General features: G+C 30.4%; 1 protein-coding gene across 1 annotated transcript; it reads right to left on the reverse strand.

Moving 5' to 3' along the window:
• Positions 1–1,562: 1,562 nt before the first annotated feature.
• On the reverse strand, positions 1,563–21,393 carry LOC121121364 (uncharacterized). The gene is made up of 4 exons (XM_040716256.2): positions 21,212–21,393; positions 12,917–13,218; positions 2,455–4,231; positions 1,563–2,383 (listed from the first exon to the last, which is right to left on the reverse strand). Exons 2-4 carry the CDS (start codon positions 13,156–13,158, stop codon positions 1,685–1,687), a joined length of 2,718 nt encoding a protein of 905 aa, XP_040572190.1. The 5' UTR covers positions 13,159–13,218; positions 21,212–21,393; the 3' UTR covers positions 1,563–1,684.
• Between the last annotated feature and the right edge of the window lie 325 nt (positions 21,394–21,718).

Below are 21,718 nucleotides of genomic sequence, written 5' to 3' on the forward strand. Positions count from 1 at the left end.
AATGAATAAATCAGTAGGGCATGAGCAAATTAAAATACATCATTTTCTGCAAGATGGCGTTACTATACTCGTGTTTTTAAACAACGATCATGCCCTATTGATCTGAAAGTTTTAAATCTAAGGGGTATACACAGTTATATCCAAAAAAAAATTAATTAGATCATTTTGAGAGAGATAATAAGTGGTCTATTAAAATCTGAACACTTTGAATTTTAAACTTCCATAAGACATAATTTATTAATTAGCAACAAAATTATTACTATAAGTAAAAGTGTGTCCGAGATCACTTAATCATTAATTTAGCAATGATGGCTTCAAGGTAGTAACAGAAGACCTGGCACCCGTAGTGCTCTGTCATGGTATCCCAGTGCTGGCTGGCAGTGGCTTTGACGGCTTCGGTCTTTGGATAAAGGACACTCCATATTTTCCTCTCAGGATACACCAAAAAGATGTAATCGAGGGGATTGCCATCAGGGGGGGGGAGTCAAAAAAGAGTTCGAAAGAACTCAAACTACTCATTCAAAAGAGTCTTGCAATGGAAGATATCGGTCTCTTCTTTTCTATTGTGAAAAGGCGCCTCTTTACCCTCTCAAGGCTCTTATCACCCACTTTTTGGTAGATCTCTATACACTCTCGTGTGAAACCACAATACCTTTTGCATGAGCTCCATGGACTTGAAGGACTGGCCTGGACTGTTGTTTCTTCAACTCTTCTAGGTCATTGAATACCTTTTTTTTAGAAATCAATATTTTTTTTTTTTTTTAATTGTAAATTTATTTATTTCAATTTTAAAGTTAAAAGAAAAAAACCACTTTCCTGCTCAAATAAGAAGTGACCTTTTCTCGTACTCAATTTTACTTTGAGTGTGAAATAAAACTTTTTATTTTGTAACCACATATCTATATGCAAAATCCTGACCTTCAATTTATGAAAAAGTTTGGATGTCAAATTAATGGTGGTGATGATAAGATCACCTCTTTTATTAAGACTCGTGAATATCTTACCATTTTTAAATTTGCTCCAACTAATAATGTGGACGTTAAACGATATTTTAGTTTGTGTAAAACGACTTACTTTAATTACTTTGAATGATCCCTATTAAATTGTAATATTGCTCAATTTTGAAATTGTGAGTGGCCATTTTCATAATTTTAGCGTCTTTTTGTTTTTTTTGCTGAAAAATTGCTTAAAAATCTTAAGTCTATTTATCATATCCTTCCTATGTCCAGTTTTTGGGATAGTCTTTCATTAGTTTCTAAATAATTCCCAGATTCTGGAATCAATTATCAATCTTTCAAATATTGTTCCTATTATTTATCTACAACAAAAAGAATATGAGCAAGGAAGATCTGTTTTTTTTTTTCTATGGAACATGTCCTTTTTGTATACAAATATATTTAATCTAAATAATCTATTCTACACAATGTTCAGTCTACAAATTTTGATATTCTGTTATACAATTACTTACTTTTTTAAATGATGAACAGTATTTGCACATACTCGAAATGAATACTCTATAATATATTTGTTAATTAGAAAAATAATGTTATATGACTAATTGATAGATTTCTACTTTTTTTATTTTACTCGAGAAAAACTTATCTATTTTTTTATACAAAATAATACAAATTTGGAAAAATAACTTTAGTCTATGGAATATTTAATAATAAAAGCGCTCATAGGATCAAGACTTCTTCGATATACCTTTGAGCGTATTAGAAGCGATCTCAGTGATTGATTTCTTGGATTTTTTATCCTTGCCTTTCTTTTTGGTTTCTTCCTTACCATTGACTCCTTCCTTCGATTCGGATTCTTCTTTCTTTTTTCCCATCCCTAAATTTGTGAGTGCTAAATAAGATTGGTGATTCTTGGGCTCTTGGATCCCTTCTTGATCCGTGCTTTGATCACTTTCGCTTGTAGCTGGTACTGCACCATTTGCTTTATTACTTTCAAGTTCCTCTAGCGGTGACTCAGTAATAACGGAATTTCTAGGTATTGAGGAATCATTTCGTTTAGGTGAGGCATCCTTGACTCCATTCCCCTTGGATTCGGGTATTCGTGTTGGTGAAACTGGGGATGTAGCCGTGTTGGGGGGAGGAGAAAACAGGAGTCTATTTCGACTTTTTCGGGATTTCCTAGAGCGAATACTACATTCTGCAACGGATTCATCTCCATCATCAACCAGCTCAGCATTTTCTGCGTCACACAGACGTCTTGAAAACGCATTTAGTGTGTCCATACTTGATCGGAGCAACATTCCAATGAACTGTGTGTAGCGACTGTTCTTATGGTCTGTGATTCCTGTTGACGTGTATGCATAGATTTGAATTCTATCTCCTTTACATACTTCAAGTACGATATTTTGTCCAATCATAGTTTTACCCTGTTTAAAGAGAAGACAAATAGTGAACGTAACTCTTGATATAAAATGAGATTAAAATTGGACTGACATACCTTATTTTCCATACCATCTTGATCAAATAAATTTGAAACATCCTTTCCATTCTTCCTAATGGACAAAAGACACTTCTTCATGTCATACGTGCAAACTGATATCAAAAACAGATACACTCCATCTTCGGGAACTAAAAATATCCCTGATTTTGGATCCATATGATGCCCAATATTTACATTCGTGCCTGTAAAAGTAATGTAGTCCTCTCCCCCCGCGGAGTAAGAGTCATCTCTATACGCATTAAAGAGAACTGAGCAAGGCTTTGTTGCAAGATCAAACAGCAATTGACATTCCTTGTAAATACTATGCTTCAAATTATCTATATGCCTTGATGCTGACTTTCCGAATAATGCCATTTTACCCTGTAGCTCATTTGTATCGTTCAAACGATCGCTATTTACTTTATCAAGCCTCTTATTCAGATCCAAATTCTCTCCATCAATTACTTCTCTCAATGCCTGTCGTTCCTTTATGATTTTTTCTTCGATAATGTTTCTGTCATTCTTCTGTATATTTAGCAATTCCGTATTATCCGACTCTCTAACATCCGCTTCTTTCTTGATCTTTTGATAAAGCTCTGTAATATCACTCTTTCCTTGTTTTTCTGCATTGTCGAGTCTTTGTTGCATTTCCATTTGTTCTAATCTTCGCATGTCATGCTCTTCATTTAACTTTCGAGTCAAATTATCTCTATCTTTATCAATTGATATTTGAAGCTCCTTCTTTTCGTTTGCCATTCGTTCCTTGATGATGTTTTGCTCCTTTTCTCTATCTGCCTTCTCACGTTTCATTAAAGCTATTATTTCATTGGAATCCTTTTCCAATTGATTTAATAAGGTTTTAGCGTCTGATTCCATTTGATCTCTCAAGTCATCTCTATCTTTTTTTATATGTGCAGTTATGAGCCTCAACTCTTTTCGCCTGTCGTCTTCATCCTCCTCCATCTTGGTTGTAAGAGACTTCTTTTCTATTTGTATTTTGTCTTCCAATCCATTTGTTTCCATATCAATCTTTTTCCGAATGTCTTTACTTTCATTGTCAATTTTCTCTCTCAACTCCTTTTTGGTAGCAATAATGGAGGCAGATAGATCCTCATCTGAAAGTTTAATTCTTTTAAGTACATCTTCCTTGTCATTTTTCATTGATTCGTTTATAGTCTGTACATTCACTTCTAGAGCATCCCGAACACCTTGGATTTCCTTCACACGATTTTCATTTTCTCGTACTAAAATGTCCTTTAATCCATGAATTTCTCCTCTACGAAGCTCATTTTCATTTTTAAGACGGTCAAACATTTGAGTAATTTCATTTCCCTGTTCTTTTTTCGATTCTTCTAAATTTTTTTGAATTTTTTCCGCCTCGATTTTTCGTTTTTCCTCCTCTTGTGCCATTTTTTCATCTAGTAATTGTGTTCCAACCTTCATTTGCTGTGCTAATAATTCCTTGTCCTGTTTCATTTTGTCTTGTAAGGCTTTAGTATCCTTTTGTCTCTCTTCATTATCTTTCAACATCTTCTCTTTGAGAGATTGAGCCTCTTTATCCAATTTTGCTTGAAGAGCTCGATTCTCGGCTTCAACCTTTTTTTTCATTTCTTGTGCATCATTTTCCAAATATGCCTGAAGTTCCTTTTTCTCCTTTTCCATTTTTTCCTTAAGGGCATTTGCCTCTTGAATTCTCTTTTCATTCTCAGCATTTAAATGCTCGTTGATTTTACCTATTTCAGCCTTGCGATTCGTATTTTCATTCTTCATGTTTGATTCAAGATCCTTCAGTTCCCTTAAAATGAAATTGAAGGATTACTTTTATGTAAATCTTTATATATTTTTACTTTATCTAAATTGATAATTAAACTCCCTTTTGAAGGGAGTTTAATTATCAATCTAAAATCAATTTAATCAATCTAATTTAATTTATCAATTTAAAATCAAATTCAATTTAAGCCCAACTTTTCGGATTGCAAATTGATTTTTTAAGCACCCCCCAAAAAAAAAAAAATACTTTTTCACCATTGAATGTGTTTTAATCTTTTGTCAAAGTAATAACAAAAAAATCACGAATGTTATGATCATTTAAGCCTTTTTATGCTTAAAGCAATCTTTTTAATTTAATAAAGTAGAGTTTTAAGATCATATTACAGGTCAAATTCATCTAAATTTTTATTTAAACGTGTATAATAGGGGTACAATTTTTAAGGTGACCTAAAAGTGTTAGCCTTTAAGGGCGTTTTTCGACTTGTATAGCCATTTAAAAATGACTTTTTTTAACAACATTCCATATTTGTAAAGGGATTTAAAAGTTTTCATTTTAAAGTTAGGTTGTTGAATTTCATAAGTTCAAAAAAGACGGATTTTTTATTTTCCAAGAGTGCTTAAAATTTCATTTTGCATCCTAAAAGTTGTAATTTAATTTGCTCATTTTTATGATTTAACATTGGGGGAGGGGGTCTACAGTCTAGTTACAGGTCTAGTAATAAATTATACAGTACTTATACTTTGTTTTCAAAAGGACATGATCTTGTTGTTCCCTTGTTGTATATATATATTGGCCATATTATTTTGTCTATTAATGAATTTTGGCTATCATATAGAAATGCAAATAAATTATAAAGCTACGCTTTGAATAAAGCATGACTAAACAATATTATAAGACAGTATCGAATAAAATACAAGGAGTTTAATATTATGAAATATATTTGTTTGATTCATTTTAAAAATTGGGAGGAAATATTATGGCAATAATAGTCAGAGAGTAAGTAAGTTATACAGTTGGTATGATTTACTTATTTGGCTAACTACCAAATTATTTAGGGGATTTGTTCTTAAGATTGTCCCCATCAGCCAAACGATGATTTCTGACCCGACAGACAGTGTTTTGTTAAAGAGAACAATAAAGGTGATTTTCATATTTTTTTCGGTTTTAGTATATGAAAAAAAACTATTTAAATCGTTTTAATCCCTTTTTTTGTTTCTTTTCGTTTGATCGTTTGAAATTTATTAGTGTAATGCGTAGATTGAGATACATAAATAAAGTTGTAAATCATCAGCATTTTTTTAGTGTGCAAACTTTGTTGTCTTTGGCAGCATGAGAATTTTTTTTTTTATATATATATAAATGTTATGATTATTCTTTCATTCTTGAGGAGAGATGATCTAGGTATAAAGTCAATACAGGTGCGTTTGCTCATAAATGATGGTGAGCAATCCTAATAAGTCTTTGGAACTCTTTTGGAATCAGAATATAATTGAGGATTGACAATTTAGTAATTCCTGCTTTGTCTTTGCCAAATACGTAATGGAATTTCATATTATTTCTTTCATCTTCTAGCTAATATAATGAAACGTCATCACAGTAGGACAATCTCCTTACAGGAGTGACACCACAGGGAAGGGCTGAAGGGGCTGTAGCCCCCCCCCCCCAAAAAAAAAGGAATTTTGTATTCTGCATAGAAAATGTAATATATTAAATTTAGATAGATTTTTTTCCAAAAAATATAATAATCTCTGAATAGCTATAAATTTTTGAATATTTGAAATATAAGTTTAGTATTTTTTTTTTTTAAATATTAAAGTTTTTTATAAAATCTGCATTTCTGTAAGATTTTGTGAATAACTATGCATTATAGAAATTTCTGACTGAAAAATTTAATATTTGAATTTTTCTTTTAAGCAATTTAATATTTCAATATTTTTTCGAAAAAATTTAATTTTGAAAAATAGTTATCTACTTTGGAGAAAATGTAATTTTTTGTGAATAGCAATGGATTTTTGAAATTATTTTTCGAAAAATATAATTTTTGATTTTTTTCCCCGAACAATATTATTTCATGAAAAAAGCTGTCTATTTTGGAAAAAACTTTTTCCATAAAAAATTTCATTTTTTATTAATGAATATGGATTTTTAAAATTTTTCATCAAAATTTTAACATTTGTAATATTTTTTTATCAAATTTTTACATTTGAATCTTTTTTTCATAAAATTGTGTGTTTAAGATTTAATTTTAGAACTTTTTTTTCAAAACATATTACAAGTTTTAATTTTTGTAATTTTTTTATTAATAGCTCTGCATTTTAGAAATTTTTCTCCAAAAGATATAAAAATTTTAACTTTTTTTTTTAATTTATACTTTGAAAGAAGCTCTCTCTCTCTATTTTAGAAAACAAAACTCAAAAAAAGTTAAATTTTTGGGAATAGGGATGGATTTTTGAATTTTTTGTTCATTAAATTTTATATTTGAAATTTTATTTTTTTTAAATTGCAGTTTCTTTTATTCATAGCTATGAATTTTAGAAAACTTTTAGAGAAAAAGTTTGATATTTAAACTTTTTTTCCAAAAATTTTATTTTTTGTGTACAGCTCTAGAATTTTGAAATGTTCTAAGAATAAGTCTAGATTTTTGAAATTTATTTCCTAAGAATTTAATTTTCCATTTTTTATTTTTTTAAATTTAATTTTTCAAATATTTGCCAAAATATTCTAATTTTTGGATTTTTTTTTTTTGCTACCCCCCCCCTCACACACACACATATAATCCTTGGGACGCCTATGTCTTTCAATTACCACTTCAATTTTTGTTTCTTATTTGGGTATAACAAAATTATGATTATGATTTACACGCCAATGCATGAGGACATAGCAGGCCATATATAAAGTGCAGTGAGTTAATAAAAAATGTATTTTCAATTCCTTCATATTATTTTTTTATAAATACAAAAATTCTAGTTTAGCTTAACTATGGTAAACAAGATTAAAAATTTTGAGAATACATTAGTATCCATAAAAAGCCATTTTGTCTTTGTTAATACCATTGTTGGGGACTTGCGACTCAAATTGATCACACAATCAAAAAGCCACAACTTGATAATATTCGAAAGCTACGACTCGTGACTCAACTTGGACTCGAAAACCACGACTCACAACTCGACTTGGACTTGAAAGCCAATCAATATATTGTTATCAAAGTTGTCAATATGTAATTCTCCTTTTGATTTACACTCAAGAGAATTTAGACTATTTTCGCATTCCTAATTATGGACTTGAAATGATTTCAAAATAAATATATCGACAAAACTGGAAAAATATTCTAGGACTTTTTTTTTTACTACGATCGTGTATATTGAAACAAACAAAACAAAATCGGATCAAATTTTTAAGATGATCAAATGAAATTAACAAAATATAATATAAAGAAATAAACAAAACGATGAATATGCATAAATATAAAGTTTTTTGATGGTTTAACAAAACAACAGGAGTTAAAAAAACAGACATTTACAAAAATACTAATAGACAACATAATTATATAGGCATTTAATTAGTATGGGCATCAATTGACAAAATATACATCTTCACAAAAACCAAATAAATAGGCTATTTAAAACAATTATTATAAAACCAAGCATCATGGGGTGTACTCAGATTAGCTATATCATGAGTATTAAAGCATATAGCCTCGTTTATATCTTTTAAAGCCAGATAAGTACTCAGGGATCCTTATGAAAGATGACTTTCATTTTTCAACTAGAGGATGAATAATAAAAACTTATTAGTAATGAACATGCTCCATACATGTTCCTTGGAAATTCTCTAACACATCAGAGAAACTCATTGTGACAGTCTATATTATAGTCTCGATACCATATTACTTCCTTTAATGCTGAACTATGTGCAAAAAAGTTTGCAGGAATATTGGTGATTAGATTGTTGGAAAATTTGCAAGTTTCTAAATTGGAGAGGGGCGTTAAAAGACCCTTGGTATTAAGTTATCTGACGTAAGAGAAATTAAAGTGAGATTTCGTAGTCCAAACAAGGATTTTCTCTCAACCTTTAAAAATGTAACTGAAGCAATTTTATGGTATTGAGATTCTGGAGATTTCTGAAATTAGGAAATTGTGGTAAGTCAATGCCAAATCCTTCGAAATTTATGAGATTCCTTAAATGTATAAATGCATCGAGTGAATTAAAGGTAAATCCAGGATTGCGGAGCATTAAGCACTTTAAATTTTCCATTAGGTAACATTTAGGTAGAATAGATGGACTTATATTTCGACTGGATTTAAAATAGTTGATTCCATTGCAAGGGCGTCGAGTTTAGTTATTTTGAGTATAATGAAGAAATGAGAGTAGGTCAACCCACAATTTCGAAGGTTTTACCAAGGGATCCTGCTTCATTGAAGAAACGAGTAACTCTGTCACTAACTTTTTTTAAAGTGATAGGACATAGGCTGAATACAATCGTATACCGATATCATCCAAATCAATTTATAGGGTGAAGAACGATTCATTTTTGTTCTTATAATGATTTAAAATCTTCTCATTTAGATAAAAACAGTTGTCTCGAGTATTTATTTAAAGCTTATGAGTAGTTTTAATAACTCCTATTATTTACAGATGATCACACCCGAAATGAACAACGTTGGTTGATATTTCAAAGACTATTTAAAGTAAAATAATGATTTTTGGAGTAGATAAATAACCCATTAAGCCCAATTAAACTATAACACAAATATAATTAGTGCTTATATACAAGAATATATACTCTGGGCCCAAGTGTATATGTACCTATACTGCTCTAGTACTATAAAAAGATATGTTTTTGTGGAGAAGAATCTGTATAAATATCTGAGGAATGAATAAAATCTACAATGTTCATCATTCTAATAAAACACACCCACAAAATTATTTGTTATAATAAATACTTATTTGAATTTAAAAAAGCTTTCTCATAAGACTTAAGATGAAATGAATGTAGTCATTATTTATAAGAATACCATTGAGCATAGATAATTTCTTCTGGAACAGTGGCAACAACAAAAGTCAGTAAATACATATGTATTGCTCTACCAGGAGGTATCTGTATATATTGGAGGGTATCATTCAATACGAAAATTGAGATAACAAAGTTTTAAGCCTGCTAAAAGTTGCGTCTTGGCAATAGAAATGAAAGCAGATAAATAGATTTTGGGTAGACCCCCTCTGACCCACTTTTTTTATCTTCTTCTTCTTCCACTTTACTATCAAGATATAAACACTTTACTTTTTTAATCAAATGGTGTGCACACAAGAATTTATGGCTCTTTGCACCCTCGGAAAATCCTTTGACATTTTTTTAGTAAAATAAGGTTATTCGTTATATGATAATACACATATTTAAAAAAAAGTTAGTTTTTTATAAGAAGCATGACAAAAAAGTTTTACTTCAAACGGAAACTCAGTTCTTGATGACGTCACTCAACTTTATTTCTTCTGTTCTTAGTCAGTTCTAGTACTGACACTCCAAAAGACGGACAGTTTTAAGGACTGGTTTAACGGGACTGACAAGAACTGTCCTAAGAACAACCAATAGTGGGTGACAACAAACCCTAGATTAAAACAAAAACTATCTGGACTACACCTGCATGATCCGGTTCCAACCGTCGGTCCTTTTGTATTTAATTATTTGGGTGTGAGATAAGGAGGGGAAAATTGGAGTTTTTTTTTTTTTATACTGTAAATTTTTGTTAGTTCTTCGATGGATTAGACGGTTTTTTTAAATGAACTATTCCTTGTTTAATACAACTATACTATAAGACAATTAATTTCTTACTACATTGAAACAAATAAAAGCGTATATTTTGTATCTTTTTTGAGATACAATATATAATTTAAATATTAGTGCTGCATGGTGATTTCGTGCATAAGCTATTTTAAGCCTTAATATGGTTTGTCCCAAAAATAGTACAAATGTTATTTTTTTTACAATACTGATATGAGTAACACATTAAAACTTCAACAAAATACTTTGGTACTAATGTGTTAAATATTGAAAAGTAGGTAATTTTTATGGTGTAAAGATAGAACCAGTATACAGTACAATATCGCCCGACAGTTTAGGCTGCTTCGTACACATTGACAACTGTCTTTCAAAGTAATGTGGTAAGAAAAACAAAAATTGTAGAAAAAATATATTTTTGTGATAATATATAACCATAAAGCTATTTTATTAAATATGGATCTACATCTAAAAGTTTAGCACATAAATAAATGTTATATTATCCAAGGAATGCTTAAATACACGGACTCTACTGATTCTGCCCAACATATTATTTTATGATTGCCAAACATTTGAGCATTTAGGATTCTTTACTCACAACAAATCATGTATTTCCCTTTTTTATGCTTTATACTTGTTTCATGTTGCCTTAAGAGACTCAAAGAAAAAAAACATACGTGTATTGTCTCAATGGGTGGGGGTGAGGGGGGTAGATATTTCAACTTTAATTCTGATAGGTTTAATTTTTTCACCGCGCCGTGTTAATTTTTATGTCCTGTGGCAGTTGTATTGTCTTTGCCCTATGTAAAAGTTCCATTTTTCTTTATTGAGGTTGCGTGGAAGGGTGAAAATAATTCAGATACAATGTTTTTTGGTCTCATTTTTATTTCAACTGCCTTGTCGCTTCTTTTCTTTATGTACCTTAAGGGGCATTCCACGTCAAATCGATCACTTGTCAGACAGCACCATCTACGATTTATTTGAAATTTTGCATAAATCTAAATATTGAATAGAAACTCAAAAATCTAAAATTTTAGTATTCTATGATCTCCATATCAGGAGTTAGAGGCTCCTAAAGTTCAAGCCTCGAGGCCAGCACCCATGGATTTAAACAGCTATTTCTCTTGTGTTTTTAATTATATCGATCTAATAATTTAAACAGAATTGCATAGATATTTACACATTCATTATTCTATATTTTATACTTTTACTCAATAAAATGACTCTTTGATCTTGGGGTCATGAGGTCAAATCTTTGAACTTGAAAATTTCAAACATGGTATAATTCAATTCTTTTCAAGTTTTCATGAAATGGCTGCCAACATGTATTAATTAATTTCAAAAAAGTTTTGGGGCTACTTTCAAATTTCGGCCAACGCTATAAGCGAAATACTAGAATGGGATGTACAAAACTTGGGTACAATATTCGAAAAAATGGTATAAATATAGAATAACCAATGTGTAAATATCTATCCAATCTTGTTTAAAATAGATCGATAGCTGTTTCAAAAAACATTGGTGCTGGCCTCGGGGCTGGAACTTTAGGAGCTTTTAACTCCTGATATGGAGGTAAAAGAAAACTAAAATTTTAAATTTTTGAATATCTATTCAATGTTAAGCTATATGCAAAATTTAAAAAAAAATTAGAGATGGGACCGTAAAATATGTCCCTTTTTTCCTTGATTTGGCATGGAATGATCCTTAAGTGTCAACGTACGTGCTTCAACTTGCCATATAGTTTATTTTTTGTTTTTTAATTATAACAATAATATATAACTAAACAATAAATCAATTATCATCATTTCACTCTCAAATGAACCACAATTTTTGATAAAATATAAAGTGTTTAAAAATGCATATTTGAATATTTAAAAAAAAAATGAATGAACTTGGAAAAAATTACTCCGAGATGGTAAATTCAGAAAATTTGTTATAAATCATGATAGGATGAACTGGCCATACTTCAATTGAAGTAATGTGTCAACTTACCCGGTGTTTCTCTTCACTCACATTTTATGATGATAAATATGGCCAAATATTCCGTTTAGGATAAGTTTGTTGTATATGCAGGACATGTGTATATAATTCGTATGTCTCTCTGACAGTTAAAAATAAAATAATTATATTTGGTCGATTGCCAAACAAATTACAAATATCCTTACCAATCTGAAGATATAATTGAAACGGCTTCCAATATCTATATTATTAGATCATAAGTTTCTTAGTAAATAAAATACTAATATTTAGAATTGGATTGGAGTATTACTCGAACTCAGAAAAGAATTGATATAATTAAAGACTTTTTTTTTTTTGTAAATTACTCAAACTTGTCCAAAATATCTTTTGAAAAACTTAAACTAGTTGTAACACAAACAAAAATATTTTTTTATGTAACGGACAATCTTAACTGTACAGACCATGGGTAAGGGTATATTTTTATCTTATTAACTTAATGTTTTATTTAAGAATCTAGTAAATATTTCGTGGAGCTTAGAGTTATTTCTTGATAGCAAACTCTTACTCGATTTTAGAAGCTCGAAGTAAAAGATGAGTTTAATCGCCAAACTCAAACTCAACTTCATATCAATCACATAAATATCCTACATGACCAAACTCCTTTACTTTCACTCGAATCCAACTCTATTAGTGTAAGAAGTAATATATTTTTTTAAATATCCTGATTACAAATGATTGATGTTTGTTTATTATTTTAAAGTACATTTTTTTTTTTGGAAATATATCTACTAGCTTCCTAATAATCGAATTCTTTCAATGAGCTCCAAATCATTCTGTATTTTTAACACTCATCACTTATATATGCCCCGAGAAATAGCTGAATCAATAAATGATTACTGATTTGTTGTATTACTTTCATTGTTATCTCCATGAAATGATTCCTTTATATGTAACTGCTGATAATTATAGCCTGTTACCTGATTCTTTCAGCATGTTCCTTCTTGAATCCCTCCTTAAGGTCATCTACATGTTTGTCAACTTTTGCATCCAGCTTTTCAATTTCTTTCGCAATGCTTTCCTCAATTCCTTTACATCTCTTCTCAGCCGCACTTTTTATGGATTCATTATCCTTCAATAGGTAATCAAATATCTCGAATAAGATATGAGAAAACTTATCCACCTCCTTAACACGGAGCTCAATGTCCTTAAGATTTAACATCCTTGGACAGGTTTTACGTTATTCGTCTTCAAATCCAATGTATTGTAATATTATGTCAACCTAAATGTGGGAGAAAATATAGAGGGATAATTGTGTAATATTTATATATCAATACATAGCCAACTAGTACAAAAATAAAATATAAGTTGGTATCTTCATTATTAACTCAATATGCTCCTAAAATATTGGGAAAAATTGGATCATAAATAAATAAATGTTCAAGTAGAGAAAATTGTTTATTTTAAACTTTGGAAAGTCATTGAGTTATTGTTTTGAGACTTTTCTAATTGGTGAGTGATTTTTGTCACAAAATTAGATTATTTAATCTCAGGGGATAAAATATGTCAATCGTATACAAAAACATGCATCTTACTGATCCTGAGAGGTTGTAATAAAGATATTTCGTTATTTTAGAAACAAAAATATCCTATTGGGACATTTCAAAATTGCATAAGAGAGGCAAAATAGTTTTTTTTTAATATTCAACTTTATGTTATAACATTTTTGTTAGGAAAAACACAGGTGAAGGAGAAGGCGAGAGTAAGACATATGATACTAATGAATTAAGACCCTTTTGTTAATATAAGCTGCCAGTTATATAGGATTTTGGAGGAAGAAAAATAATTATTGCTATAAAGAGAAGTACCTTCTACATTTTAATTCATTAATGCATGGAAAATATCTTAATTACATTTGAATTGACATATATTTATTTAAACCAAAGATAAGCGAGAATGCTTACTTGAGAGGGAGAAGAATTTATGACCACTGAGACATATTAAATAATGGACAAAGCAGGAGAAAGAGCACACGCAGCACCCGTTTTTCCTTACAAAAATGTCAACTCTAGTTACAACTCTCTGATTTATAAGCTTTCATCCCTGCAGTGTCCAATACGTATTAGTTTAGAGATCCTCCAATTTTGGCCGAATATCTTGCTCTAGTATTTTTGTATTTTAAAGTTGTTTTTTTAGGAACGACAATTCTTGGGGATTTCTGATGACTTTTTTTAGAAAATAAATTTCAAAATGACATGTAATTACCAAAAAGACATATCTTGAATTACTTGTAGAGCACTTCTGCATTGAATGGTCTCACTTAAGAGTCACTGTTATAACTAATTGATAAAAAGTTTACCAGATAGGACATTGTTAATTTTTTTTTGGCTATTCCTAGAATATCACATACATACCAGAACATTATAAGTTTACAATGACTAAAAGCGTCAATAAACAGTTAAAACCATAAAAATACTAAATGTTGAACCCAAGTTTGATAAAATTTACATTTAAGGTACTTGGCTTTATTTTTAGTGATATAATGATGTATACTGTTGCTGTATACTTCAGGATCAAAGCATTTTCTACCTTTGAACTTCTTATAATTACATTGATAAAAGTCGCAATAATGAGAGTAATTAATACAATATTTTTACGAACTATTCAAGATAAGTTGAGCTCTCTAGTGATAACTGAATTTGTGAAATTTGATAAAAGAAGATATTTTTATCAAAAAGCAGCGATATACAGAAAGAAAAAAAATGAAATGTGACCACTTTGGTTCATGTTGAAATAAAAGGTAACGTCTTCATTATAACGAACAATTCTATGTTATGCATTATAATAAGTTTCATATAATGATTTATAGAAAACTATATAATAGGAAAATACCCGTTCCTACCCTACATAAAAAACAATGCATGCAAAGCCGGTAACGTTATGTCTTAGAGCACGCTTATTAGCGTGCAAGTACTTTGTAAGCATTAGGTCGATCCAAGTTAGATATTTGGAAACGTTTCAAATTGAATACGTCATCCATACAACTGCAATATGCCGCATTTCTTGTTCTTTTTCATGATGTCAAAAAAAAAGAATATCTTAAGCTTACACCACTAATTATACTTAAAAAATAAGAATCCAATTTTACTTAAACGTACTTATACAATATTTTACGTAATTTTAAAAGCAGGGCTTGGAAAAATATGTTAAAAAAATTTACAAAAATATGTTATAAGGATTTCATGACCTATTTTTCATATATTAAAATCTGAATTTATAAACTTTGACGAAGAAGGATTTTTACTTTATCTCTCACAATAATTTTTGTGAATTCAAATACAAGTAAAATTTTATGGAGGTTGCATAGTTATTTATAGAGTAATTTGTTTCACCCCCAGTAGTCTTATTGGACAAAATAATATTATCGTTTATTTGGCTGGGTGTACTCAACCTACCAAGCATTCCCTTTCACAAATTGAAGGGGGTACTATTTAAAAAGATATTTAACATTTTATCGCAAAAAAGTAAAAATATTTACTTTTTCTCAAAAAGATAAGAAAATATGCTGTTTTTGAGCAAAATCAATAAATATGTTGTAAAACTTATGATCTCATAGTTTTACATATCCTGTTTATTAGAAGAAAAAAAACTTTATTCCAGATCAACTTGAGGAACATCTATTGAAAAGACGTTCTCCATCATCATCATCTTCTATGAAAAAATTATTGAAGTTATTGCAAAAAGGAAGGATTACTTGAGTATATTTTGCTCATGAAATATGTTTATGTATACAAAACAAAGCTTATAGAAGTTTAATTCAGGGTGTGCCAACATAACCTCCTTTTTCCAAAAGGCAATTAAACAAATTTTAAAAATGAAAGAAGTTCTATTTTTTGTTTCAAAATGTTAGTACAGACATAAAGTTATTTTTTTTTTTTTTTTTTTTTACACACACTTATAATAATAGTATTAGATATTTGACGTCCGCATTGCCCATACACCAAATTTCGGTATTTTAATACCCCGTAATTTTTTTTTTTTTTACAAATTTTAAATTATGAAAATGAATTTAAAAATTTGGATTTTCATATATTAGTAAATTGAAGCAATTAACTCATTGTCATAAATTGCACTAAGAAAACTCAGGAGATAATGGGAATTAATGCGATTTAAATAAATATTCTTTCAACCCACTTTTTAGAAATATTTATTTTCCACGGCAAATGCACTCCAACTCCAAATTATGATATCCTTTTTTAAATCCAAAACAAAAATCGTTTAGGTATAGATGGGCAATTTTGTCGATGTTTACCAAAAAGAGTGTAGATACCCCTGTGGATATGTGATTTTTAATTTACTTTCTTGAACAAAAAGAAGACATTGGATATTTATTAATCCTTAATTATATCCAGAGAGATAGCTGTTGAATATAAGTTGTGTACAAGTTGGGATTTTATACCAGATGGGTGTAGCATTGCCTTTAAGCGAGCAAACTCAATTTTCGTCTAGATTTTTTGATGCCTTTATGTCCTTGAAGTATTTTAGTGAAAAAAATCAAAATGGATTGCAAATCCTTCCTCGTACCACTACTCCCACAATTACCATTTCAAAAGTAGACGTGTCCTTTTTACCGACTTCCAAATTAAATAGGAAAAGCTCATATTATACAATTTTATACACAGGATACATCTCATAAAGTGACAGTAATTTTATAGCCTTAATTATGCATTATCTATTGGTCAACCGTAAAAAAAAGTTTGTATTCACAACATAAGTGACAAAGAGTTCTTGATTTAATCCTATCACATGACGATCTTAAGACGATGAAGGAGGTCATAGGCATCTCAAAAAGCACGATTTTCAAATCCAACAGAAAAGTGAGAGTATGGGATTATTAAACATGCTCCTGGGGGAAATTGTGCACATGCCAGGGGTGATGGGAAAGTAATGCCGCCTCATTTCTTTTTGGTAAATAAACCAAAACTCAATTCGGAGGTATACATTGCTGTTTTCCAGGATTTTGTTGTTCCTTAGATATGGAAGACCTATACCGATGGGAATTATGTATTGCACCGAGATAGATCCCTCCCGTCACACCTTCAATACCACCTAAAGATACTGTTTGGAGGCTATTGGAAATAACAGATTCTGACATAAGGAGAAATTGCATCCAAAATTAGATCCTTGGCTATTATTTTAGAAATGTTGTGGTGAGGAAGGCTTTTGGAGCACGTGATCCAAATGTTGAAACCTAGAAGGTCTACATTTTACTGGAATTTGCATAAATTGATTCAGTATAAATAATTTTTTGCATGGCATATATTCTGGTCTCATTTGGACAAATGTGTTGTAGCAGAAAGAGAAAAATTTCAATATCGATTATTTTTGTATATGTCTAAAATATATAATTAGTATTTATTAATTAATTACAATATACAAATGTTTTGTTTTGTTTTTCTGTCACTTTGTGATGCAGAACTTGTCTATTTGAAACAATATGTTTAACATACTTTAAAATCAGCAAATATATTTTTTAGGCCAATATGTTCTTTTACCTATTTTAAATATTAAAGAAATAAATAGATCATATCAGGGTTTTTATCCCGTTAAGAACCCGAAAATGTTGAATGATAAAAAATTATGAGATAAATAGTTTATTTCTTTAGTTGTAACGGTGAAATGTAGAAAAATATGTGTTTCACTCATATCCGGGTCATGTTCCAAACAAAATTAATCAAGAGTTAAATAGGTTGAATACAAGATATAATAAATGTTGAGAGCTGAAGGAAGTAATAATTTATCTTTACACATATCGGGAGGTAATACTATGGAACTTTAGACACGTTGATTAATCCCTGCATACAGCTTAACTTCATTTTCTTTGAAGAAATGGAGTGAAAAATGACGTTTTCAACCAATTTTGCCTTTTATAGTCTCCTCATGTGGAAATATAAATCATGTGTGAATATTCAAGGTCTCTAGAACTCTTTGGATAAAACCATATATGTAATTTTTTTAAATTCGTAAATATCATGAAAACAGGGATTTCGCGAGAAGAAATGGATATTCTAGATATATTACTTTCATGTAAAAATGTAAAGAAAACATCTATTCTCAGATAAACAAGCCATTAGGGTTTAACTCCACTTATCGTGTAATGATATCAGTAGCGTGTACCAATATTTTTTGGATTCTGAGACCTAAAGTTGTGTAGGACTCCAGTATTTTGAATATCACTGACTCCGAATCCAACACAAAAAAATTTAATAATATATTTTATAGCCTATATAAGTGATATTGTGTCATTTGAGTCTAGAGACTATCAATATAGATCTAATTTATAGTTATTAGTTAAATGTAGTCAATAATTGTGGCAGGTATTAAGAAAATCTTTGGAATATAAAATAGTCAATAGGATGAACAAATTAAATTAACTGTATCTAAATCAATCTATTGCTAATACATTCATCAGTTTCTGGACTTAATTTATGTTCTTGTAACTGAGGAACAACAATACAAAACAACCTCTCACTATAACGTTAATGTAGAAATACATAAAAAATATATATTTTCGTAATAGACAAAATAATAATGTTAACATAACATGTAGACAAGGATTTTCTAAAAACTTTTTCGCTCAATATGTCCACCTTCACCATCAATCACAGCCTGTACACGTCGCCTTAAGGCCATGCAAGATTATATGACAAACTCCTCTGACAAGTTATCCCGTGTAGCCACTATGGAGGACTTCAGTGAGTCCACATTTAGGCCTGAGGACCTGTTGGTTTCCCTCTCCGGGGTGCCCCGTATAGAAAAGTTAAGTGGGTTCAAATCTGGTGAGGATGGGGTCATATCTCTTTGGACCAGAACCGAGCCATGTTATCTGTACAGAAGTATTGGCACTTGGGAGACGTGTGAGAGGGGGCACCGTCCTGTGTTCCCACGTAGTTACCCTACATATAGTTGGTCTTTAGTCATGGCAAGATGGTACACCTAAGCAACTTATAGTAGGCCTTCTTTCTGATTTTCTGTCGAGGCTTGAAAAAGAACGGATGCATCATATTTCCATAAGAGGCCACAACGCCGACAAACATTACTTCGGCCGGATATTTGGTGTAGTAAACCTCTTCTTTTGTTTCGATAAGCCAGTAATCGTTCCAGCAGTTGTGGAATTGAGTACACCATTGCCCCATTTGCCTTGATCCAAGTAAGGATGTCTTGCACTCCGTCGGAATGGCGTGTAGTTTTTGTGAAATAAACTAATTCCAAGTTGTGCATTATACACCTCCAGATGGTCCTAGGAGACACAGAGAAGTCATTAGCGAGGCGAATCATCGACTTAGTGGGGTCCTCCTTTATATTCTTCTCCAAACTTAACAAGAAATTCGTATCTCTATTAAAATTATGCCCTCCCCTCCAGGAGAGATCCTCTCCATTTTTTCCCCATCTTAACCAACTTCAAAACCAGGCTCCTAGAACACTTAAAAATGTCTGTAATCTTCATCACATCAACTTGAGCATCTAGGAGATCTGAAATACATTACTCTTTTGTTTGTTGCTCGCTCATGATGATGAAATGACTGAATGATTAGTATAGTTTGTTTATGTAAAAAGGTAAGCGGTAACAGACTATCAAAAATATTCACAAAACATTTCATAATAATGAAAAAATAAACATTAATTACTAGTCCACGTTTCACTGCCCTATCCTGTACATTCCTATTTCTTTTCCCAAGGATACTCTTATACTTTTATAAATAGCACTGTCAATATATTACTATGTACATTATACAATTTTACTATGAACACGGTTGATATAAACCCACATATTAAAAGAATAACAATACAATACATACATTGAACTAGTCCTTTAAATGGATACCATATATAAACACATTTTGAATATATGTATATAGTAGACTGTTTTGTCTTCAAGGGAATACTTTTTCCCCTGCAAAAAGACTTTCCCTGCGGGAAGCAATCAAATAATTGACTTTGACAAAGTTTGAATTCTAGAAGGCCCTTTTTAGCGTGATACAGGTCGTGGAAACTTGAAAAACTGTGCCTGCTCTAATTGGTCGTTCCATATTAGAAAATTATTTTTCTGATAATTACAATAAAACTCAAATATCAATTTTTAAAAAATATATAACGCTAGTGATGTGATAAGTGATGTATATTGTGAAGTTTGCCTAGCGTACATTGAGGATGAAATATTAAGAAGTTTTTGTAAGATTTTATTTGATATTTTATTGGAACTGACTATGAATAGTTTTGTGAAAAATAATCTTAAGAAATTGGATATGGAAATTTATTCATGGAAATTATTAGAGAGACTATGAATATGAAAAAACGCCTAATGTCCAATTAGAAGTTTCCATAGACTTTCATGACAGAATCATCAATTTGATTGCATATATAAGTTTTGTGACAAAAAGTCTCACAAATATTACTTAGACGATCATTTATGATCTTGTTGGAATAGATTGAGACCAGGACTTGGCATATACTAGTTTGGCCTTACATAAATTTATATTTACTTAAATAATATATTAGTAAACGTTGTCAATAAGTTGATCACAAAATAAAAAGAGAAATTTAAGAATATTTATAAGTCTGTTTTTGGCGTTGTCACTGGCACAATTCAAAATGGTCGAACAGATCCATCTGCAATTTAGCAAGTGGACGTATAAAAGCAACAAGTATGTTCCTATTATATTTTCTTGGGCCTTTGAAGTTATGAAGAGGCTGTTTTTATTCGAAATAAGAACTCTAGATTATTTTTTTTGGAAAGGGTTATTACATGACAAAAATGTCACAATTTTTGACAAAATATTACAAAATTTAAGTCAAAGGGAGGGTGGGGGTTTCAGAACTGATAAACTTTATTTATAGGATCTAAATAATGTATTTGCCTCCCTGACTGAAAACTTAACAACGTCACAGGTGGACATTTTACAAAAAAAAACAAGAAAAAAAAGATTGAGTAATTAAGTTAAGAACATATTCACAATTATAATATTTTATGTGCAATAAAAATTTGTACACACTTGAGCCGGGCAAAAAAAAAAGAAATTATTTTTATACTGCAAAAATAATTGAGTGTTCAGGAATATGTGTGGTCAGTTTATGTGCTTTTAAAGATTGTAAATGCTATATATACAAAATACTTTTATCATTAAAACTACTCTAGCAGAAAAAAAAAATGCATGGCAATAAAATACAATAGCAGTAAATACCCCCCAATATAATTCAAAATGCTCGTATCTTACCTTAACAAATACTTTTTATATTCTTTTTCAGGGAAATGAAAAAGACAACTTTTTTATCCTTCTCTCTCTCTTTCATATGTATTCACTTGAGAAAATTTAAAGTAGAAGAGGGGAGGAAGGGAAAATGACAAAAAAGTTACTCTGACCACCGAGTCGCACACAACTAAGAAAATGTGTAGAATAGACATATTTAAAATTGTATTTATTATTAAAGCCGATCAAGAAAAGTAACAGGGATTGCCAAAAAATTACTAACAGGGGGCGCAACTTTCCTAGGAGTGAACAGGAAAGTTGTTGTTGTAGTAGTCGTAGTATTAGTAGTTATTATTATTGTTTTTGAAGGGGAAAAAGCTGGAGTCGGGAATGGGGGAAAATCCTAGAAATCAATAATTAGGAATCACAACAGGTGGCGCTTCTTTTGGCATAATCATCAAGTGGAAATTCGTAGTCAATACTACACTTCATGAAGTGTATGTACATAGAAAGAAAGTTTTTTTAAGGGGGGGG

The sequence above is a fragment of the Lepeophtheirus salmonis genome, chromosome 7 (assembly GCF_016086655.4).
Source record: "Lepeophtheirus salmonis chromosome 7, UVic_Lsal_1.4, whole genome shotgun sequence".
Lineage (NCBI taxonomy): Eukaryota > Metazoa > Arthropoda > Copepoda > Siphonostomatoida > Caligidae > Lepeophtheirus > Lepeophtheirus salmonis.

What these genes read in the sequence shown, in the direction of transcription:
- LOC121121364 (XM_040716256.2), bottom strand. Translation starts at nt 13,158, where the DNA reads ATGTTAAATCTTAAGGACATTGAGCTCCGTGTTAAGGAGGTGGATAAG. An exon ending in GAACATGCTGAAAGAATCAG is followed by an intron (nt 4,232 to 12,916) that starts GTAACAGGCTAT and finishes TTTCATTTTAAG; the next exon opens with GGAACTGAAGGATCTTGAAT. An exon ending in AAGATGGTATGGAAAATAAG is followed by an intron (nt 2,384 to 2,454) that starts GTATGTCAGTCC and finishes CTCTTTAAACAG; the next exon opens with GGTAAAACTATGATTGGACA.